This window comes from Notothenia rossii, assembly GCF_949606895.1.
Source record: "Notothenia rossii genome assembly, chromosome: 5".
Classification (NCBI taxonomy): domain Eukaryota; kingdom Metazoa; phylum Chordata; class Actinopteri; order Perciformes; family Nototheniidae; genus Notothenia; species Notothenia rossii.
Window position 1 is genome coordinate 2,393,210 of NC_136903.1, and position 24,967 is coordinate 2,418,176.

The 24,967-nt window shown below is 40.3% G+C and overlaps 1 protein-coding gene across 1 annotated transcript in view; it reads left to right on the top strand.

Annotated features, from left to right (window-relative positions):
- LOC307041222 (voltage-dependent calcium channel subunit alpha-2/delta-4-like) overlaps nt 1-24,967 on the top strand; it is a 99,487-nt gene that overhangs the window by 7,146 nt on the left and 67,374 nt on the right. The window contains exons 2-9 of the mRNA XM_079684545.1: nt 855-936; nt 10,990-11,106; nt 11,481-11,540; nt 16,937-17,099; nt 19,325-19,456; nt 19,713-19,773; nt 23,519-23,669; nt 24,418-24,492. Coding sequence (XP_079540671.1) covers nt 855-936; nt 10,990-11,106; nt 11,481-11,540; nt 16,937-17,099; nt 19,325-19,456; nt 19,713-19,773; nt 23,519-23,669; nt 24,418-24,492 — 841 coding nt within the window. The remainder of the gene's footprint in view (nt 1-854; nt 937-10,989; nt 11,107-11,480; nt 11,541-16,936; nt 17,100-19,324; nt 19,457-19,712; nt 19,774-23,518; nt 23,670-24,417; nt 24,493-24,967) is intronic.

Here is a 24,967-nt window from a genome sequence, read left to right on the forward strand (position 1 = left end):
TTTGGCAACCGAAGTGATGGTGGCCTTCATGCATCAAATATATGTTCACCCTTTTGAAAAGGATTAGTTATGATGACACGCACTTGAACTTTAGCTAATGTCCTAAAAGTGTCTACTGCACTGTGTGTGTGTGTGTGTGTGTGTGTGTGTGTGTGTGTGTGTGTGTGTGTGTGTGTGTGTGTGTGTGTGTGTGTGTGTGTGCATGTGTGTGTGTGTGTGTGTGTGTGCGCGTGTGTGTGTGTGTTTCAGACACCTGCAGCTCTCCGCTGTGACCCAGATGAAGAACAGATTATCTAAATCTGTGTCATCAGCGTTTCATTTATGTGCCTTTTTCTCTCCTAACTCACCTCTGCTGCAGGCAAAAGACACACACACACACACACACACACACACACACACACACACACACACACACACACACACACACACACACACACACACACACACACACACACACACACACACACACACACACACACTGTCATATCTATTTCTTTATTGTATTTTTTCTATTTTGTCAACCAACTTCATTAAACTCAAGTTGATGACAAAACAAACGTAGACATGCTGTGAAATGACAATGTCATCATGTTTAAGGAAACCTATACGCAACAAAAGTTAGTAATACCTACAAAAAAAAGTTGTTTGGGGCCATGTGTTTGCCATGACATGGAAATAAAAATAATAAAGTACCTAACTCCCACTATATGCATGATTTTAAGCATGTATGTAAGCTCTATATTGAGTCCACTGTTTTTGTTTACATGTTGACGACAGATTATAGTGATGCTGTTTTCTTGCAGGTCTTCCCTCCCTCTCGTTGTATTTATCCGTCTCCTCTCTCTGTGTTTCAGGGTGCAGCAGTGGGCCTCTGTGTTTTCCGTTCAGCTGCGAGAATTAACCATCAAATACTCCGGCTCCCAGCTGCTGCAGAAGGTGAGCAAAATAAGAAAATAATCTCTGTGTCCAACAAACGTTTATGATACTGACACGTTTTGTTCAGAAGGATAATCTCCACATATCAACACCACTTTATGATTTCTGAAGTAAAAAGCTAACGTTAGGCTACAAAGGAGCTACAGCACGGTCACATGACTTCACGTCACCACCGCTAAGCTAAAGGCGGCTAATGTTGGGCTATAAAGGAACTACAGCACGGTCACATGACTTCACGTCTCCACCGCTAAGCTAAAGGTGGCTAATGTTGGGCTATAAAGGAACTACAGCACGGTCACATGACTTCACGTCACCACCGCTAAGCTAAAGGAGGCTAATGTTGGGCTATAAAGGAACTACAGCACGGTCACATGACTTCACATCAACACGGCTAAGCTAAAGGAGGCTAATGTTGGGCTATAAAGGAACTACAGCACGGTCACATGACTTCACATCACCACCGCTAAGCTAAAGGTGGCTAATGTTGGGCTATAAAGGAACTACAGCACGGTCACATGACTTCACGTCACCACCGCTAAGCTAAAGGTGGCTAATGTTGGGCTATAAAGGAACTACAGCACGGTCACATGACTTCACGTCACCACCGCTGAGCTAAAGAAGGCTAATGTTGGGCTATAAAGGAACTACAGCACGGTCACATGACTTCACGTCACCACCGCTAAGCTAAAGAAGGCTAATGTTGGGCTATAAAGGAACTACAGCACGGTCACATGACTTCACGTCACCACCGCTAAGCTAAAGGAGGCTAATGTTGGGCTATAAAGGAACTACAGCACGGTCACATGACTTCACGTCACCACCGCTAAGCTAAAGAAGGCTAATGTTGGGCTATAAAGGAACTACAGCACGGTCACATGACTTCACGTCACCACCGCTAAGCTAAAGAAGGCTAATGTTGGGCTATAAAGGAACTACAGCACGGTCACATGACTTCACGTCACCACCGCTAAGCTAAAGGTGGCTAATGTTGGGCTATAAAGGAACTACAGCACGGTCACATGACTTCACGTCACCACCGCTAAGCTAAAGGAGGCTAATGTTGGGCTATAAAGGAACTACAGCACGGTCACATGACTTCACGTCAACACGGCTAAGCTAAAGGAGGCTAATGTTGGGCTATAAAGGAACTACAGCACGGTCACATGACTTCACGTCAACACGGCTAAGCTAAAGGAGGCTAATGTTGGGCTATAAAGGAACTACAGCACGGTCACATGACTTCACGTCACCACCGCTAAGCTAAAGAAGGCTAATGTTGGGCTATAAAGGAACTACAGCACGGTCACATGACTTCACGTCACCACCGCTAAGCTAAAGGTGGCTAATGTTGGGCTATAAAGGAACTACAGCACGGTCACATGACTTCAGGTCACCACCGCTAAGCTAAAGGTGGCTAATGTTGGGCTATAAAGGAACTACAGCACGGTCACATGACTTCACGTCAACACCGCTAAGCTAAAGGTGGCTAATGTTGGGCTATAAAGGAACTACAGCACGGTCACATGACTTCACGTCACCACCGCTAAGCTAAAGGTGGCTAATGTTGGGCTATAAAGGAACTACAGCACGGTCACATGACTTCAGGTCACCACCGCTAAGCTAAAGGTGGCTAATGTTGGGCTATAAAGGAACTACAGCACGGTCACATGACTTCACGTCAACACCGCTAAGCTAAAGGAGGCTAATGTTGGGCTATAAAGGAACTACAGCACGGTCCCATGACTTCACGTCAACACCGCTAAGCTAAAGGTGGCTAATGTTGGGCTATAAAGGAACTACAGCACGGTCACATGACTTCACGTCAACACGGCTAAGCTAAAGGAGGCTAATGTTGGGCTATAAAGGAACTACAGCACGGTCACATGACTTCACGTCACCACCTATAAGCTAAAGGTGGCTAATGTTGGGCTATAAAGGAACTACAGCACAGTCACATGACTTCACGTCACCACCGCTAAGCTAAAGGTGGCTAATGTTGGGCTATAAAGGAACTACAGCACGGTCACATGACTTCACGTCAACACCGCTAAGCTAAAGGCGGCTAATGTTGGGCAGGAAGTGCTAAGTTGCTGACTTATCTGGGTTTTAGGACTCTTTCCTGTACCTCTCTATGAAGTTAGGAAGTTTTATTGATTAAAACAATGTTCATAATAGCTATAGGTGTTTCTAGCCAGTTTCTAGACATACAGTATCCGGATCTACAGGAAACAGATCTCATTTACGTTGGAGGGAGCTGAGCAAGTTACAGGTGGCGCTGATTGGATCAATGCCTGGTGCAACATTACAATAAAATAAGCTTAAAACAATGGCTTCACAATGTATTTAGAACAATCACTGCGGCCCGGGTGGGAATGCTCAGGAAAGTCTATTTCGAGGAAACAGTGATTTAGATTTTATATTTATGTGGGAGAGACACTTCCTCTGGAGGGAACACACATATGTTAGCCTTTGCAGACCATTTACATGCACTAAAAACAATTGAACACACGCCAGGAGAGGAAACCATTAAAATGCTGTATTTTGTTGTTAACGATCGTCTTATTTTCACCATCCTCATATGAGCTGCAACTATATATATTACCTCATTGCTATGCATCCTGCTAACAGCTATTGAAAAGGTATACAATATTTGTATTAATGTATTTGATATCGAGGCTTCAGCATTTCACCAAGACTGTTTCATCAGTTGGAAACTACTCGCCTTACTTTAAAAAGGCTTTTTTGTTTTGGTGGGTTGACCTTTAAATATTAAAGCAGGATGACGTTTGGTTTTGGATTAGAGACATCAGATCATATGATGTAATGTTTGTATTTGACCCATAAAAGTGAAACTAACTCATGAAAAGAAAAGCAGATGAAGCTCAAAATTAAAGACAAACAGATGTTAAACTGGTTAAATTGGGAACACTCAGACACAGGTGAGTCAACACACACACACACACACACACACACACACACACACACACACACACACACACACACACACACACACACACACACACACACACACACACACACACACACACACACACACACACACACACACACACACACACACACACACACACACACACACACACACACACACACACACACACACACACACACACACACACACACACACACACACACACTCAGGGATCATGGTAATGCCCAGATTGAGGACCGAGCCCTCTTTACCGGCATCAGGATTTGTGGCCTGTTCTGATTTTAGACATTCATCCATTTATCCTTCAGATTTAGATTATTTCAGTCTGCAACCAGTCTGCTCTCACAAACACACACAACACAACAGCATCAAAATACATATTATTTACCAAATGAATGTTTAAAGAGTCCTCTCCTGCTGATGTTCAGGTGTATATCAGTATGTAGTGTCTCTACTTTAAAGAGTCCTCTCCTGCTGATGTTCAGGCGTATATCAGTATGTAGTGTCTCTACTTTAAAGAATCCTCTCCTGCTGATGTTCAGGTGTATATCAGTATGTAGTGTCTCTACTTTAAAGAGTCCTCTCCTGCTGATGTTCAGGTGTATATCAGTATGTAGTGTCTCTACTTTAAAGAGTCCTCTCCTTCTGATGTTCAGGTGTATATCAGTATGTAGTGTCTCTACTTTAAAGAGTCCTCTCCTGCTGATGTTCAGGTGTATATCAGTATGTAGTGTCTCTACTTTAAAGAGTCATCTCCTGCTGATGTTCAGGTGTATATCAGTGTGTAGTGTCTCTACTTTAAAGAGTCCTCTCCTGCTGATGTTCAGGTGTATATCAGTATGTAGTGTCTCTACTTTAAAGAGTCCTCTCCTGCTGATGTTCAGGCGTATATCAGTATGTAGTGTCTCTACTTTAAAGAGTGCACTCCTGCTGATGTTGAAGTTTATATTAGTATGTAGTGTCTCTACTTTAAAGAGTCCTCTCCTGCTGATGTTCAGGTGTATATCAGTATGTAGTGTCTCTACTTTAAAGAGTCATCTCCTGCTGATGTTCAGGTGTATATCAGTATGTAGTGTCTCTACTTTAAAGAGTCCTCTCCTGCTGATGTTCAGGCGTATATCAGTATGTAGTGTCTCTACTTTAAAGAGTGCACTCCTGCTGATGTTGAAGTTTATATTAGTATGTAGTGTCTCTACTTTAAAGAGTCCTCTCCTGCTGATGTTCAGGCGTATATCAGTAAGTAGTGTCTCTACTTTAAAGAGTCCTCTCCTGCTGATGTTCAGGTGTATATCAGTATGTAGTGTCTCTACTTTAAAGAGTCCTCTCCTGCTGATGTTCAGGTGTATATCAGTATGTAGTGTCTCTACTTTAAATAGTCCTCTCCTGCTGATGTTCAGGTGTATATCAGTATGTAGTGTCTTTACTTTAAAGAGTCCTCTCCTGCTGATGTTCAGGTGTATATCAGTATGTAGTGTCTCTACTTTAAAGAGTCCTCTCCTGCTGATGTTCAGGTGTATATCAGTATGTAGTGTCTCTACTTTAAAGAGTCCTCTCCTGCTGATGTTCAGGCGTATATCAGTATGTAGTGTCTCTACTTTAAAGAATCCTCTCCTGCTGATGTTCAGGTGTATATCAGTATGTAGTGTCTCTACTTTAAAGAGTCCTCTCCTGCTGATGTTCAGGTGTATATCAGTATGTAGTGTCTCTACTTTAAAGAGTCCTCTCCTTCTGATGTTCAGGTGTATATCAGTATGTAGTGTCTCTACTTTAAAGAGTCCTCTCCTGCTGATGTTCAGGTGTATATCAGTATGTAGTGTCTCTACTTTAAAGAGTCATCTCCTGCTGATGTTCAGGTGTATATCAGTGTGTAGTGTCTCTACTTTAAAGAGTCCTCTCCTGCTGATGTTCAGGTGTATATCAGTATGTAGTGTCTCTACTTTAAAGAGTCCTCTCCTGCTGATGTTCAGGCGTATATCAGTATGTAGTGTCTCTACTTTAAAGAGTGCACTCCTGCTGATGTTGAAGTTTATATTAGTATGTAGTGTCTCTACTTTAAAGAGTCCTCTCCTGCTGATGTTCAGGTGTATATCAGTATGTAGTGTCTCTACTTTAAAGAGTCATCTCCTGCTGATGTTCAGGTGTATATCAGTATGTAGTGTCTCTACTTTAAAGAGTCCTCTCCTGCTGATGTTCAGGCGTATATCAGTATGTAGTGTCTCTACTTTAAAGAGTGCACTCCTGCTGATGTTGAAGTTTATATTAGTATGTAGTGTCTCTACTTTAAAGAGTCCTCTCCTGCTGATGTTCAGGCGTATATCAGTAAGTAGTGTCTCTACTTTAAAGAGTCCTCTCCTGCTGATGTTCAGGTGTATATCAGTATGTAGTGTCTCTACTTTAAAGAGTCCTCTCCTGCTGATGTTCAGGTGTATATCAGTATGTAGTGTCTCTACTTTAAATAGTCCTCTCCTGCTGATGTTCAGGTGTATATCAGTATGTAGTGTCTTTACTTTAAAGAGTCCTCTCCTGCTGATGTTCAGGTGTATATCAGTATGTAGTGTCTCTACTTTAAAGAGTCCTCTCCTGCTGATGTTCAGGTGTATATCAGTATGTAGTGTCTCTACTTTAAAGAGTCCTCTCCTGCTGATGTTCAGGTGTATATCAGTATGTAGTGTCTCTACTTTAAAGAGTCCTCTCCTGCTGATGTTCAGGTGTATATCAGTATGTAGTGTCTCTACTTTAAAGAGTCCTCTCCTGCTGATGTTCAGGTGTATATCAGTATGTAGTGTCTCTACTTTAAAGAGTCATCTCCTGCTGATGTTCAGGTGTATATCAGTATGTAGTGTCTCTACTTTAAAGAGTCCTCTCCTGCTGATGTTCAGGCGTATATCAGTATGTAGTGTCTCTACTTTAAAGAGTGCACTCCTGCTGATGTTGAAGTTTATATTAGTATGTAGTGTCTCTACTTTAAAGAGTCCTCTCCTGCTGATGTTCAGGCGTATATCAGTAAGTAGTGTCTCTACTTTAAAGAGTCCTCTCCTGCTGATGTTCAGGTGTATATCAGTATGTAGTGTCTCTACTTTAAAGAGTCCTCTCCTGCTGATGTTCAGGTGTATATCAGTATGTAGTGTCTCTACTTTAAAGAGTCCTCTCCTGCTGATGTTCAGGTGTATATCAGTATGTAGTGTCTCTACTTTAAAGAGTCCTCTCCTGCTGATGTTCAGGTGTATATCAGTATGTAGTGTCTCTACTTTAAAGAGTCCTCTCCTGCTGATGTTCAGGTGTATATCAGTATGTAGTGTCTCTACTTTAAAGAGTCCTCTCCTGCTGATGTTCAGGTGTATATCAGTATGTAGTTTTTCTACTTTAAAGAGTCCTCTCCTGCTGATGTTCAGGTGTATATCAGTATGTAGTGTATCTACTTTAAAGAGTCCTCTCCTGCTGAAGTTCAGGTGTATATCAGTATGTAGTGTCTCTACTTTAAAGAGTCCTCTCCTGCTGATGTTCAGGTGTATATCAGTATGTAGTGTCTCTACTTTAAAGAGTCCTCTCCTGCTGATGTTCAGGTGTATATCAGTATGTAGTGTCTCTACTTTAAAGAGTCCTCTCCTGCTGATGTTCAGGTGTATATCAGTATGTAGTGTCTCTACTTTAAAGAGTCCTCTCCTGCTGATGTTCAGGTGTATATCAGTATGTAGTGTCTCTACTTTAAAGAGTCCTCTCCTTCTGATGTTCAGGTGTATATCAGTATGTAGTGTCTCTACTTTAAAGAGTCCTCTCCTGCTGATGTTCAGGTGTATATCAGTATGTAGTGTCTCTACTTTAAAGAGTCCTCTCCTGCTGATGTTCAGGTGTATATCAGTATGTAGTGTCTCTACTTTAAAGAGTCCTCTCCTGCTGATGTTCAGGTGTATATCAGTATGTAGTGTCTTTACTTTAAAGAGTCCTCTCCTGCTGATGTTCAGGTGTATATCAGTATGTAGTGTCTCTACTTTAAAGAGTCCTCTCCTGCTGATGTTCAGGTGTATATCATTATGTAGTGTCTCTACTTTAAAGAGTCCTCTCCTGCCTATGTTCAGGTGTATATCAGTATGTAGTGTCTCTACTTTAAAGAGTCATCTCCTGCTGATGTTCAGGTGTATATCAGTATGTAGTGTCTCTACTTTAAAGAGTCCTCTCCTGCTGATGTTCAGGCTTATATCAGTATGTAGTGTCTCTACTTTAAAGAGTCCTCTCCTGCTGATGTTCAGGTGTATATCAGTATGTAGTGTCTCTACTTTAAAGAGTCCTCTCCTGCTGATGTTCAGGTGTATATCAGTATGTAGTGTCTCTACTTTAAAGAGTCCTCTCCTGCTGATGTTCAGGTTTATATCAGTATGTAGTGTCTCTACTTTAAAGAGTCCTCTCCTGCTGATGTTCAGGTGTATATCAGTATGTAGTGTCTCTACTTTAAAGAGTCCTCTCCTGCTGATGTTCAGGTGTATATCAGTATGTAGTATCTCTACTTTAAAGAGTCCTCTCCTGCTGATGTTCAGGTGTATATCAGTATGTAGTGTCTCTACTTTAAAGAGTCCTCTCCTGCTGATGTTCAGGTGTATATCAGTATGTAGTGTCTCTACTTTAAAGAGTCCTCTCCTGCTGATGTTCAGGTGTATATCAGTATGTAGTGTCTCTACTTTAAAGAGTCCTCTCCTGCTGATGTTCAGGTGTATATCAGTATGTAGTGTCTCTACTTTAAAGAGTCCTCTCCTGCTGATGTTCAGGTGTATATCAGTATGTAGTATCTCTACTTTAAAGAGTCCTCTCCTGCTGATGTTCAGGTGTATATCAGTATGTAGTGTCTCTACTTTAAAGAGTCCTCTCCTGCTGATGTTCAGGTGTATATCAGTATGTAGTGTCTCTACTTTAAAGAGTCCTCTCCTGCTGATGTTCAGGTGTATATCAGTATGTAGTGTCTCTACTTTAAAGAGTCCTCTCCTGCTGATGTTCAGGTGTATATCAGTATGTAGTGTCTCTACTTTAAAGAGTCCTCTCCTGCTGATGTTCAGGTGTATATCAGTATGTAGTGTCTCTACTTTAAAGAGTCCTCTCCTGCTGATGTTCAGGTGTATATCAGTATGTAGTGTCTCTACTTTAAAGAGTCCTCTCCTGCTGATGTTCAGGTGTATATCAGTATGTAGTGTCTCTACTTTAAAGAGTCCTCTCCTGCTGATGTTCAGGTGTATATCAGTATGTAGTGTCTCTACTTTAAAGAGTCATCTCCTGCTGATGTTCAGGTGTATATCAGTATGTAGTGTCTCTACTTTAAAGAGTCCTCTCCTGCTGATGTTCAGGCGTATATCAGTATGTAGTGTCTCTACTTTAAAGAGTGCACTCCTGCTGATGTTGAAGTTTATATTAGTATGTAGTGTCTCTACTTTAAAGAGTGTGTATATCAGTATGTAGTGTCTCTACTTTAAAGAGTCCTCTCCTGCTGATGTTCAGGTGTATATCAGTATGTATGTCTCTACTTTAAAGAGTCCTCTCCTGCTGATGTTCAGGTGTATATCAGTATGTAGTGTCTCTACTTTAAAGAGTCCTCTCCTGCTGATGTTCAGGTGTATATCAGTATGTAGTGTCTCTACTTTAAAGAGTCCTCTCCTGCTGATGTTCAGGTGTATATCAGTATGTAGTGCCTCTACTTTAAAGAGTCCTCTCCTGCTGATGTTCAGGTGTATATCAGTATGTAGTGTCTCTACTTTAAAGAGTCCTCTCCTGCTGATGTTCAGGCGTGTATCAGAATGTAGTGTCTCTACTTTAAAGAGTCCTCTCCTGCTGATGTTCAGGTGTGTATCAGTATGTAGTGTCTCTACTTTAAAGAGTCCTCTCCTGCTGATGTTCAGGTGTATATCAGTATGTAGTGTCTCTACTTTAAAGAGTCCTCTCCTGCTGATGTTCATGTGTATATCAGTATGTAGTGTCTCTACTTTAAAGAGTCCTCTCCTGCGGATGTTCAGGTGTATATCAGTATGTATTGTCTCTAATTTAAAGAGTCCTCTCCTGTTCATGTTCAGGTGTATATCAGTATGTAGAGTCTCTACTTTAAAGAGTCCTCTCCTGCTGATGTTCAGGTGTATATCAGTATGTAGTGTCTACTTTAAAGAGTCCTCTCCTGCTGATGTTCAGGTGTATATCAGTATGTAGTGTCTCTACTTTAAAGAGTCCTCTCCTGCTGATGTTCAGGCGTGTATCAGAATGTAGTGTCTCTACTTTAAAGAGTCCTCTCCTGCTGATGTTCAGGTGTGTATCAGTATGTAGTGTCTCTACTTTAAAGAGTCCTCTCCTGCTGATGTTCAGGTGTATATCAGTATGTAGTGTCTCTACTTTAAAGAGTCCTCTCCTGCTGATGTTCAGGCGTGTATCAGAATGTAGTGTCTCTACTTTAAAGAGTCCTCTCCTGCTGATGTTCAGGTGTATATCAGTATGTAGTGTCTCTACTTTAAAGAGTCCTCTCCTGCTGATGTTCATGTGTATATCAGTATGTAGTGTCTCTACTTTAAAGAGTCCTCTCCTGCTGATGTTCAGGTGTATATCAGTATGTAGTGTCTCTACTTTAAAGAGTCCTCTCCTGCTGATGTTCAGGTGTATATCAGTATGTAGTGCCTCTACTTTAAAGAGTCCTCTCCTGCTGATGTTCAGGTGTATATCAGTATCTAGTGTCTCTATTGGGACATGTCTCCATGCTTTAATGTTTAAAAAGCTCTTTTCTCATACTGTCTGAAACCAGAGCCCAGTCTGCTCTGATTGGTTAGCTGGTCAGCTCTGTTGTAATTGGCTCATTGAGTTTTGCTCGGACTAATTGGACTTAGAGACTGACTCTATATTTCAGAGAGGAAGATACCAGATCAACCGCACCTCATATATATATACATTTATAAATTGGTCCATATGGGTCCGATGTTTCCATTAAATTCACTTTTGAGTCTGACTCCGGGGGAATTATCACTTTGATATAATTTTGCAATAAATAACGTATTTTTGTCGTGTACCCTGAAGGCAGCATCCCCGTTACTCGTCACTTGTCCACATAGTGAATGTTCACAGAGTTGTGTTTGTCTCCCCGTCAGAAACTGAAGGATGTGGAGCCCATCATTAAGATGGTGGATCTGAACGGGAACAACCTGGTGAAGGATTACTCCGACGAGATCGAGCGCTTGTTGGGAAAGAAGATGAAGTCTGTGAAGGTGAGGAAAGAACAGACCCCCCCATTAGTGTAAAACAAAAACCTCTCAGATTCAAGTTTTCTAAGATTGACCTACTTTTACACATTTCTGATCAACTGTGAAGATTTAAATTGTTATGACGAAAGCTTAGACAGTATCAGCTCATTATTAGATTGTGAATATGATAATATTATGTTATAAAATACACAGTTCTTGATAAATATTAAATCTAAAACACTTAAATAAGACGGTTTTAAAAGGTGTGTTTGCTCACAGCACTTGTTGATTAATAAGACATTGCTTCATCACTTTTTAAATACATATTCACAATCCTTAAAATCAACATAACAGGCGTTTCTCGTTGTATTCATTCTGACTGTGTGTTTTTGTGTCAGAGATTAGCGGAGTCTGCGGAGGACGCTGACCTTTACCACGACTTCAACGCCACGTTACAGGTGGGTGCTCTGTTATTATACGTATTTGTATTTCTCTAAGCCCACTAAACACATGCAAACATTTGGTGATCCTACAGGACATTCACTTTCTTTTTTATACATTTAAATCTTAATAATATCTTTTGTGATATATTTTGTACATCCTCGCCGCACAAAAATATATTCTTTAACCCTCCTGTTGTCTTCGGGTCAAATCTGACCGATTCACTGCTTTCATCAATCATAACCTTTTTGTTTTACATTCGATTGTATTAAGGCTTCATGATATCCTTCACAGGAGACATTTGAACATATACAATTGCTGATCACCACTTTCATTGAATGTTGGATGATTTAGTCAACTTTGTAACATGGTGTTCCCGGTTCCCATAAAGAAAAGGAATTATTAACCATCCGGATCAGATACAACACACACACACACACACACACACACACACACACACACACACACACACACACACACACACACACACACACACACACACACACACACACACCACACACACACACACACACACACACACACACACATACACATACACACACACACATACCGTGTATACATCACTTCAGGGGACATTACATTGACTTACATGCATTTCCTGGAGACTTATCCTAACCTTTACCATAACCAACACATGCCTAACCCTAATCCTAACCCTAACCAAGTCTTCACCCTAAAATTAATGATTCCCCTTATGGTGACCTCCAATTTGTCCCCATAAGGGAAGCCAGTCCCCACACGTGACTGTTTAAACAGATTTAGGTCCCCACAAGTATAGTAATGCTAGGCCACACACACACACACACACACACACACACACACACACACACACACACACACACACACACACACACACACACACACACACACACACACACATACTGTAGATGTGTGTTCCCCCCCTTATGTGCCCATCCCCCCACATGGATCACACCTGGCACACCCAATACATGTTCAGTGTCTGTTGTTTGTATATTATACTGCAGTGTTTCATGTATACCAGTAGTCTGATACAATATGTACAGTTTGAAAGCGTGTTAAATGAAATGTGGTGATGATTAATGGTTTTTGTGTTAATGTAATAGCAGTTAAAACAGGACCAGTCAAATTTGATCGCGAACACCAAGTGAGGGGGGGGGGGGGAAACGAAGACAATAGGAGGACCAATTAATCGTCAAATTTAAATAAAGCAATAATAATAACGTATTTGTTATTTATTAAATCAACTGTGAATGCTTGCTTTTGTCCTTTCACAGTGCTAGTCGGCATAATAAAGTCTTGATGGAGCTCCAAACAAATGGAAATAAAAACTATAATCCTTATTTACGGAACAATTTCAGTATAAAGTATCAGAGCCGACACAGATTTGGTCTCATTCTGTTCATATACATGTCATTGTAATTGCTTTAATGAATGCATATGTGTGCCTCGTTTAGTTTGCAGCAAAAAGCTTTAGGGTTACTGTTTTTTGATTGCATTGAAAATGTAGTTTTTGAAGCTAAAAAAATATGTATTAAAACTGAATCTTTGGTTAGGAAAAAAACACATTGTAAATTTGAACATAATTACATTTATATATATAAATATATTTTTTAAGAGCTGAATATATTCACGTGAAAGGAGCCTCTAATCTGTGATTTTCTTTGTAACAGGCTACACATCCAGTACAATACCCCTAAAAAGTGGTATTTTGCTGTAAATGCATTATAAACCCCTCGTTAAAGGTAGGGTAGGTAAGAATGGAGAAACCAGCTCGAGAGCGCTAGAATTTGAAAGTACGCAACCGAAAAACATCTGCCACTTCCTTCAGACTTCCTTACAGAGCCCCTCCTCCAACACACACGAACGAGCACATGACCAATGAGGGCACGAGATAAGTGTGTGCCCCGATGGAAGGCTGACAGGCAGCTAGGCCATCCAGTTACTTTAGCCGGGCCGGCTCAGATGATTGGTCGTGCTTTTTACAGCGCTACGGCTTCCACAGAGGACATTTTTTAATGTAGTTATTGTCAAAGCATTTAAGATATTCATTGCTATCGGGATGTTAACCCTTTAACTGCCAGCACCACCATTTGGTAGAGCACATTTCGCGTCTTGATATCTTGTTAACAAAAAAAAAAAGTTGAACTCCTTCTGATTCAGCCAGCTCTACCCTTTGGTTGACATGTTATGCACAAAGCAACCTCTAGATGTCACTGTGGTTCAAACAGAATGCCCTTCAGCTAGCTTCAACTGAGAAAGTTGGCAATGCTAAAAATCACTGCTGAAGAAATCACTGTTTTTGTTCAACTTTTGTAAGGTAACCATATCCTTTTTGACATATTTTTGTGACAGGGCACTTACTGAACATAATTAGATAACTTGATGCACAAAAAAAGTTTTACCAAGGGTGTCATTATTTTTTGGAAAATATGCTCAACCAATCGGTCGAATTGGCCTTTTATGGTAAGCTAGCAATACGACTTTTTCAGAGTTTCAGAGATGTTTTCCTATACAATATGGTAAATAAATGGCTAGATTCATGGTAATATTACTAAATATAGTACTGCCTTATGAGTCTCAGAGTGAAAGAGTGATAATAATTTATATAGCACCTTTCATGCATGGCATTCAGCCCAAAATTGCACACAGATGAGCAAGTTAGGCCAACACAGGATATGGACGTGTGCTGTTAGGCCAATTCAGCATATACAGTATCATGAAAAACACTTTACATGACTTTTTCCATTTTATTATTTTTACAATTATAATTTATTATCTTTTATGAATATATCTGATTGTATATATTGCTCATTTTCCATAAAAGAAACAAATGTATTTGAGTTTGTGTTTTATTTGAGTTTGATGCATACAAATACTGTACTGTATATGATGATTACTGTTACCATAGAAGGTCAGCTCGACCGTTTGGTAGAGGCTCATAAAAACAAAACTGTGTGGTCAGTCAAAAAAAAAAAATGTGTTTAATTACCTACCCCACCTTTAACATGCTGTGTATCTCTGTGTTGGACGGACTAAATATGGATTAAAGCAGAATATTTGGTCACACAAAAACATATTGAGCATTTTGGAGCTGTTTAAATCTCTATTATATCATCACACTGGACTCTACTTCTACTAATGGAGTAAATCAGTCTTATCGCTGATTCTGTGCACAAATACTGGCTTCTTTAACCCTAAACAAAAAGCCAAGAATAAACAAAGAACATTTATTTATAGATCTGTGATGGACTTTATGAATGAAGCTCTGCAGTTCTGTGTTTATCCTCAGATAATCCCTGTGCCGACTGACGCCTCTAATCTGTCATTTGCTCCTCTCAGCTGCTTTAAACTCAGTGCTAATGTTAGCATGCATGCTAACGGTGTTTAGATCAGAGGTGGAGCAGATTTAAAGCCTCAGCTGACACCTGGAATTAGATCAAACTCCTCTGATCCTGAGAGGAAAGCAGGTCACACTGCAGCGTGGGAACAACACACAGGAACATATCAACTATACATATAAAAACAATACACATTACGGCCTTTTAGTCCTGTTTGATTGGTTTGTTAGAAAACTGAACAGCCAACACATGGCTAAATATCTCTGAACAAGGAACTTAAAAACATTTAAAGAAGTTTTTCAACCAATTTCAGGTCAAAACATCTGAATCCAGTTTATTACCAAGTAGGTTTTGGCTTGAAGGCAAAACAACAAACATACTAAGAGATCATTCATATTAAAGCAAGCACTAAGAAACATATCTGTAGAAATAAAAATACGAAAAATACAATTTGAGTTTGATTCTGAGCATCTTATTCTGAAAAGCTGTCTCCCCTCACCTTATTCTGAAAAGCTGTCTCCCGCCATTTTATTCTGAAAGGCTGTTCCACTTCCTATCTCCCTTCAGTTTGTTTGTTAGCATCTTATTCTGAAAGGCTGTCCCACTTCCATCTCCCCTCAGTTTGATGGTTAGTATCTTATTCTGAAAGGCTGTCCCACTTCCTGTCTCCACTCATCTTATTCTGAAAGGCTATCCCACTTCCTGTCTCGAGTCAGTTTGATTCTTAGCATCTTATTCCGAAAGGCTATCCAACTTCCTGTCTCTAGTCAGTTGGTATTTCTCAATCGCGAGGATACTGGCTTGGTAGTCGCGTACTTCCAAGTCACTTCCTTCAGAAACGAAACAGGTATGCTTCCAAGCCACGGCTTCGGAAAACGAAGAAGAATGGAACAGGCTAACAAGTGTGCCACTCTCTCTAACGGTTTCAACATAAACCGTACCGAAAATAAATACCTCACGATGTCTATCTAATTATGAACTTGCTTTACTTTCACGGAACACATTTTTGGTGATAACAGATGCAACAAAGTAACATATTTACCAACACATGTTCTACGCCACTCCATACTTACATTTAGATGTGTGCTGTGCTGCGTCGGTTCAGCCATTCTCCGCAAGGGTTTTTGAAATTGGTCCGTGCGCAAAGCACTGTGGGGATTTTAAGGACGCAAAGTCTACCCATGTGCAGCCTCGAAATTTCCCCCAAAACAAGGACGCGGCCTCGGTGGGATTCCAAGTATGCTCGAGATTGGAACAGTCCTTCGGCGGCACTCGATGACGTAGCATCCTTGAAATATTGGCTTGCAAGCCAGAATCCTCGAGATTGACAAACGGCCAGTTTGATTCTTAGCATCTTATTCTGAAAGTCTGTCCAACTTCCTGGCCGTTTCTCAATCGCGAGGATACCGGCTTGGTAGTCGCATACTTCCAAGTTACTTCCTTCAGAAACGAAGCAAGTATAATTCCAAGCCACCGCTTCGGAAAACGAAGAACAATGGAACAGGCTAACAAGTGTGCCACTCTCTCGAACGGTTTCAACATAAACTGTACAGAAAATAAATACCTCACGATGTCTATCTAATTATGAACTTGCTTTACTTTCACGGAAAACATTTTTGGTGATAACAAATGTAACAAAGTAACATATTCACCAACACATGTTCTACGCCACTACATACTTACATTTAAATGTGTGCTGCGCTGCGTCGGTTTAGCCATTCTCCGCAAGGGTTTTTGAAATTGGTCCGTGCGCAAAGCATTGTGGGGATTTGAAGGACGCGAAGTCTACCCATGTGCAGCCTCGAAATTACCCCCAAACCAAGGACGCGGCCTCGGTGGAATTCCAAGTATGCTGGAGATTGGAACAGTCCTTCGGCGGCACTCGATGACGTAGCATCCTTGAAATATTGGCTTGGAATCCAGTTTCCTCGCGATTGAGAAACGGCCCCTGTCTCTAGTCAGTTTGATTGTACGCATCTTATTCTGAAAGGCTGTCCCACTTCCTGTCTCATGTCACTTCGATTCTTAGCATTTTATTCTGAAAGGCTGTCCCACTTCCTGTCTCCCCTCAGTTTGATTACTACAATTCCATGCTAATAAACTCAGCGGACGAGGACGGAAACAGTCCAGATATGGGCGCTGAGTTTCCTCTGGAGGCAAACGAGCACTTCAACAACCTGCGTGTCAACATGTTGCTGAGCGACATCCAGGTTCCAACCAACGTCTTCAACAAAGGTCAGAGGTCAACCTGTGCATCTGAACATACATATAATGTTCAGGTGTATATCATTATGTAGTGTCTCTACTTTAAAGAGTCCTCTCCTGCTGATGTTCAGGTGTATATCAGTATGTAGTGTCTCTACTTTAAAGAGTCCTCTCCTGCTGATGTTCAGGTGTATATCAGTATGTAGTGTCTCTACTTTAAAGAGTCCTCTCCTGCTGATGTTCAGGTGTATATCAGTGTGTAGTGTCTCTGCTTTAAAGAGTTCTCTCCTGCTGATGTTCAGGTGTATATCAGTATGTAGTGTCTCTACTTTAAAGAGTCCTCCCCTGCTGATGTTCAGGTGTATATCAGTATGTAGTGTCTGTACTTTAAAGAGTCCTCTCCTGCTGATGTTCAGGTGTATATCAGTATGTAGTGTCTCTACTTTAAAGAGTCCTCTCCTGCTGATGTTCAGGTGTATATCAGTATGTAGTGTCTCTACTTTAAAGAGTCCTCTCCTGCTGATGTTCAGGTGTATATCATTATGTAGTGTCTCTACTTTAAAAACTCCTCTCCTGCTGATGTTCAGGTGTATATCAGTATGTAGCGTCTCTACTTTAAAGAGTCCTCTCCTGCTGATGTTCAGGTGTATATCATTATGTAGTGTCTCTACTTTAAAAACTCCTCTCCTGCTGATGTTCAGGTGTATATCAGTATGTAGTGTCTCTACTTTAAAGAGTCCTCTCCTGCTGATGTTAGGTGTATATCAGTATGTAGTGTCTCTACTTTAAAGAGTCCTCTCCTGCTGATGTTCAGGTATATATCAGTATGTAATGTCTCTACTTTAAAGAGTCCTCTCCTGCTGATTTTCAGGTGTATATCAGTGTATAGTGTCTCTACTTTAAAGAGTCCTCTCCTGTTGATGATGTTCAGGTGTATATCAGTATGTAGTGTCTCTACTTTAAAGAGTGCTCTCCTGCTGATGTTCAGGTGTATATCAGTATGTAGTGTCTCTACTTTAAAGAGTCCTCTCCTGCTGATGTTCAGGTGTGTATCAGTGTGTAGTGTCTCTACTTTAAAGAGTCCTCTCCTGCTGATGTTCAGGTGTATATCAGTATGTAGTGTCTCTACTTTAAAGAGTCCTCTCCTGCTGATGTTCAGGTGTATATCAGTATGTAGTGTCTCTACTTTAAAGAGTCCTCTCCTGCTGATGTTCAGGTGTATATCAGTATGTAGTGTCTCTACTTTAAATAGTCCTCTCCTGTTGATGATGTTCAGGTGTATATCAGTATGTAGTGTCTCTACTTTAAAGAGTCCTCTCCTGCTGATGTTCAGGTGTATATCAGTATGTAGTGTCTCTACTTTAAAGAGTCCTCTCCTGATGATGTTCAGGTGTATATCAGTATGTAGTGTCTCTACTTTAAAGAGTCCTTTCCTGCTGATGTTCAGGTGTGTATCAGTATGTAGTGTCTCTACTTTAAAGAGTCCTCTCCTGTTGATGATGTTCAGGTGTATATCAGTATGTAGTGTCTCTACTTTAAAGAGTCCTCTCCTGCTGATGTTCAGGTGTATATCAGTATGTAGTGTCTCTACTTTAAAGAGTCCTCTCCTGCTGATGTTCAGGTGTATATCAGTATGTAGTGTCTCTACTTTAAAGAGTCCTCTCCTGCTGATGTTCAGGTGTATATCAGTATGTAGTGTCTCTACTTTAAAGAGTCCTCTCCTGTTGATGATGTTCAGGTGTATATCAGTATGTAGTGTCTCTACTTTAAAGAGTCCTCTCCTGCTGATGTTCAGGTGTATATCAGTATGTAGTGTCTCTACTTTAAAGAGTCCTCTCCTGCTGATGTTCAGGTGTATATCAGTATGTAGTGTCTCTACTTTAAAGAGTCCTCTCCTGCTGATGTTCAGGTGTATATCAGTATGTAGTATCTCTACATGTCTCCATTTTTTAATGTTCAAAAAGCTCTTTATTGTTCTCATACTCTCTGTGCTGCAGCACCTCTTTTCACCCTCTGTCTGAAACCAGAGCCCAGTCTGCTCTGATTGGTTAGCTGGATGGCTCCGTTGTGATTGGTCAACCTGCTTACAGATATCCCCCCCCCTTAGTTTCATTCAGTTATCCCACATTGAATTTAACATGTTGTTTAAAATAAGAAATGTAACGACTTTGCCCTCGTGTATACAGTTTGCAGTGGTGCAGTAGATCTCTATAAATGTTATTTTTTAAGATGTTTTTCTGTCCTTGTTCCTGCAGATCCGAACATCCTGAATTCGATCTATAACTCGGAGGCGCTGAACGATGTTTTTATCGGAAACTTCCAGAAAGATCCCACGCTCACCTGGCAGTTCTTCGGCAGCTCCACCGGGTTCTTCCGGATCTTTCCCGGTCAGTTTACAGAAGCAACTTTGTTTAAAAATGCTAATTAAATAATTGATTAAGCATGCATTAAATATATAATATCTGCACCCCAAATCCCATCTTGTGTCTCCTTGGAAAGAAAAGTTAAAACCAAAAGAGGGAAATCTGTCTCTTCTTTGTTGTGTTTATGATGGTGCTTCCTTTCTGTGCATTAACCAATTACAACAGCCTATCATTAGTTACTTAGAGTTAAAGTTTGAAACGCTCTTATCTCACCTGTCAGGTATTAAATGGACTCCAGACTCTAACGGTGTTGCAGCTTTCGACTGCAGGAACAGAAACTGGTGAGTTAACTCCAACAAATACTACTTTCATACTCCATAACACAGTGACATCACTATGTAACACTCGCACTTCTATTGGCTAGCACTCCAACACATTGTATGAGATCTCTAAGTGGTTGACCAATCACAACAGAGCCGGCCAGCTAACTAACATCAGCAGGAGAGGACTCTTTAAAGTAGAGACACTACATACTGATACACACCTGAACATCAGCAGGAGAGGACTCTTTAAAGTAGAGACACTACATACTGATACACACCTGAACATCAGCAGGAGAGGACTCTTTAAAGTAGAGACACTACATACTGATATACACCTGAACATCAGCAGAAGAGGACTCTTTAAAGTAGAGACACTACATACTGATATACACCTGAACATCAGCAGGAGAGGACTCTTTAAAGTAGAGACACTACATACTGATATACAGCTGAACATCAGCAGGAGAGGACTCTTTAAAGTAGAGACACCACATACTGATATACACCTGAACATCAGCAGGAGAGGACTCTTTAAAGTAGATGCACTACATACTGATATACACCTGAACATCAGCAGGAGAGGACTCTTTAAAGTAGAGACACTACATACTGATATACACCTGAACATCAGCAGGAGAGGACTCTTTAAAGTAGAGACACTACATACTGATATACACCTGAACATCAGCAGGAGAGGACTCTTTAAAGTAGAGACGCTACATACTGATATACACCTGAACATCAGCAGGAGAGGACTCTTTAAAGTAGATGCACTACATACTGATATACACCTGAACATCAGCAGGAGAGGACTCTTTAAAGTAGATGCACTACATACTGATATACACCTGAACATCAGCAGGAGAGGACTCTTTAAAGTAGAGACGCTACATACTGATATACACCTGAACATCAGCAGGAGAGGACTCTTTAAAGTAGATGCACTACATACTGATATACACCTGAACATCAGCAGGAGAGGACTCTTTAAAGTAGAGACGCTACATACTGATATACACCTGAACATCAGCAGGAGAGGACTCTTTAAAGTAGATGCACTACATACTGATATACACCTGAACCTCAGCAGGAGAGGACTCTTTAAAGTAGATGCACTACATACTGATATACACCTGAACCTCAGCAGGAGAGGACTCTTTAAAGTAGATGCACTACATACTATTTTGAACCTGAGAAATTAGAATATGACCTCTTTAACTCTCTGACTGTCTTGTACTTTGGATACCGAATTTCTTATAGACTTGTCATAGAAGCTGATGCCCAATTTCCAAAGTAGTACACAAATAAGTCAATAATGCCCTTAATGAGGCACAAAGGTTAAAAACCTGACGCCTCATTCTGCTCTAAAGTGTGTCTATTTTTAGAATACAAGAGAATCAATTACAATACACACACACACACACACACACACACACACACACACACACACACACACACACAAGCCACAGCGTGTGTGTGTGTGTGTGTGTGTGTGTGTGTGTGTGTGTGTGTGTGTGTGTGTGTGTGTGTGTGTGTGTGTGTGTGTGTGTGTGTGTGTGTGTGTGTGTGTGTGTGTGTGTGTGTGTGTGTGTGTGTGTGTGTGTGTGTGTGTGTGTGTGTGTGTGTGTGTGTGTGTGTGTGTGTGTGTGTGTGTGTGTCCTGATCCTCTGAAAGACGATAATCTTCTCCTTAGCGGCTCACTGCTGCACACATGGCACCATATGCGACTGTTCATGCCTTTCAAATAATACCAGAGCGCTGCATATGTCCCTGAACGCCTTGCGGTGCTGCAGCTGCATGCATTTATTCAATCATATCAATAATCAAAATGATGTTTACATCAAAGCAGGATAGTCAATAACCAGAGGTGGGAAGTAGTGGAGTACAAATACTTTGTTACTGTACTTAAGTACATGTTTCTGGTATCAGTACTTTACTCCTCTACTTATTTTTCTGAAGACTTTTTACTTTGACTTCTTACATTTTTAACACAAGTACCTGTACTTTCTACTTCTTACATGTTGAACACAAGTACCTGTACTTTCTACTTCTTACATGTTGAACACAAATACCTGTACTTTCTACTTCTTACATGTTGAACTCAAATACCTGTACTTTCTACTTCTCACATGTTGAACTCAAATACCTGTACTTTCTACTTCTTACATGTTGAACTCAAATACCTGTACTTTCTACTTCTTACATGTTGAACACAAATACCTGTACTTTCTACTTCTTACATGTTGAACACAAATACCTGTACTTTCTACTTCTTACATGTTGAACTCAAATACCTGTACTTTCTACTTCTCACATGTTGAACTCAAATACCTGTACTTTCTACTTCTTACATGTTGAACACAAATACCTGTACTTTCTACTTCTCACATGTTGAACACAAATACCTGTACTTTCTACTTCTTACATGTTGAACACAAATACCTGTACTTTCTACTTCTTACATGTTGAACTCAAATACCTGTACTTTCTACTTCTTACATGTTGAACTCAAATACCTGTACTTTCTACTTCTTACATGTTGAACACTAATACCTGTACTTTCTACTTCTTACATGTTGAACTCAAATACCTGTACTTTCTACTTCTCACATGTTGAACTCAAATACCTGTACTTTCTACTTCTCACATGTTGAACTCAAATACCTGTACTTTCTACTTCTCACATGTTGAACTCAAATACCTGTACTTTCTACTTCTCACATGTTGAACTCAAATACCTGTACTTTCTACTTCTTACATGTTGAACACTAATACCTGTACTTTCTACTTCTCTCATTTTCCAAACAGGCTGGTTCCTTTAGTCTGAATGTGTGTTTGGTGGCGTGATCATTATTATTTAGAGTAATTGCGTGTCTATTGATTTGAACACGATCCGTGTATCCATCATTTCCTGGTCTTCTCTAAAGAAGAGGGACCAATGAAAACGTTGTCATGTTGCCGTTGTTCACCATGGAAACATTCATTAGCTAACAATGACATTATTGTTCTATTAATATAAAGGGAGGTCAGGTACTCTTTAAAACAGCTGCTAGTTATGGGTACTTTTTACTGAAGTACATTTCAAAGCCTTTTTACTTTGACTTGAGTAAAGAAGTTTAGTTAGTACTTCTACTTTCACCAGAGTATTTTTAAACACGAGTATCTGTACTTCTACTTGAGTAAAGAATAAGTGGACTGCAACCGTCTCTGTCAATAACTAATGATTGTAATGGTGTTTGGTGCATCCAATAAACATTAACATGAAGTCCAATAAAACTGATTTCTTTAATTAAGGTCGGAATATTAAAAATCACATTTCAGAGATTTGAAGTCAATAAATAACTCATTCAAAATGTGTATCCTATTTTCATATTTTAGTTATACTAGTTTAGTATCCTCTGTTTATATTTTATATTGTATCCATTGTATTCTTGTGGTGCATTCAGGGACATTCAAGTAATAATAACTTTTCTGTGGTGGTGGTGCGTTCATGGAAATCCGTGCAATAACCAGTATTCGGTGGTGGTGTGTTCAGGTACACAAACATAATACTCAATCTCCTCTTGTGTCAGTAATAAGTATGGTGCATTCAGGTATTCAGGAAGTAATAGGTGTTCTGTGACGGTGCGTTCAGGTACATCCGATCATTAATGAGTCTCCTCTCGTGGTGCGTTCAGGTAGATCCAGGTAATAATGAGTCCCCTCTCGTGGTGCGTTCAGGTACATCCAGGTAATAATGAGTCCCCTCTCGTGGTGCGTTCAGGTACATCCAGGCCGCCACCTCCCCCAAAGACATCGTCATCATGGTGGACATCAGCGGCAGCATGAAGGGTCTGAAGATGACCATCGCAAAACACACCATCAACACAATCCTGGACACACTGGGGGAGAACGACTTCGTCAACGTGATCGCTGTGAGAAACACACACACACACACACACACACACACACACACACACACACACACACACACACACACACACACACACACACACACACACACACACACACACACACACACACACACACACACACACACTCTCTCTCTCTCTCTCTCTCTCTCTCTCTCTCTCTCTCTCTCTCTCTCTCTCTCTCTCTCTCTCTCTCTCTCTCTCTCTCTCTCTCTCTCTCTCTCTCTCTCACACACACACACATTTGATCCGATGTGTGTTAATTATGTTTATTTATGGATTAAACTGATGATTTTTCAAAATCTTCATACCTTTAATTGTAAAAAAATATGTTTTAACTAATATATTTTTTGAAATCATTCAAACCAGAACATATATACTATTTAATGTAAATGTTTAACGTAACTCAAACCTCTACAGTACATAATTACCAACATTATTGACATTAAGCAGCTAACCTGTGTGCTTTTATTTTATTCTATTTTATTGTGTTTGTATTGTGTATTGTGTTTTTAGCACTTCTTAACACGTGGCGGTATGGAATAACCACTTTATCAGTTTTTGTTGGCAAAATAAATCTTAATGTGTAAAGTTACTCAAGCTGTCAGATGCAGTGGAATAGAAGTATACATCGTCATGAATGCTTAAGTCCAAGTACCTCCCTTGGACTTAAGTAAAGTACTTGAATAAATGTATTTAGTTCCTTTGCACTGACAGTGTATTGTTTGAACCGGTGACCTCCTCTCTTCAGTACACAGATTACATTCGTTACGTGGAGCCGTGCTTCAAAGGAACCCTGGTGCAGGCTGACCTGGACAACAGAGAGGTAACACACACACACACACACACACACACACACACACACACACACACACACACACACACACACACACACACACACACACACACACACACACACACACACACACACACACACACACACACACACACACACACACACACACACACACACCTTTTTCTATTTTTATTGTATTTCTACTATTTTTCTCATGAATACTTAAAATATTACAATCCCAAAAACAGTCCTTTCAATCTTACCTTTCACAATAAGAGCCCTAGACACGACTAACCTGATGCGATTAAGGGCTACAAATAAACACCATTTTAATTGTTAGGTTAATCAAGTAGTAACTAAAGCTGTCTAAAAACGAAGTGGCTTAAAAATATCGAAAACAGTCCTGTGTGATATGTTGTGTAGAAAAGTAGAAAGGTCTCAAATGATATATTTTCAGTGCTTTTTGAACCACAGAGTGATCGTTTCCTTTCCATTCACCACCATC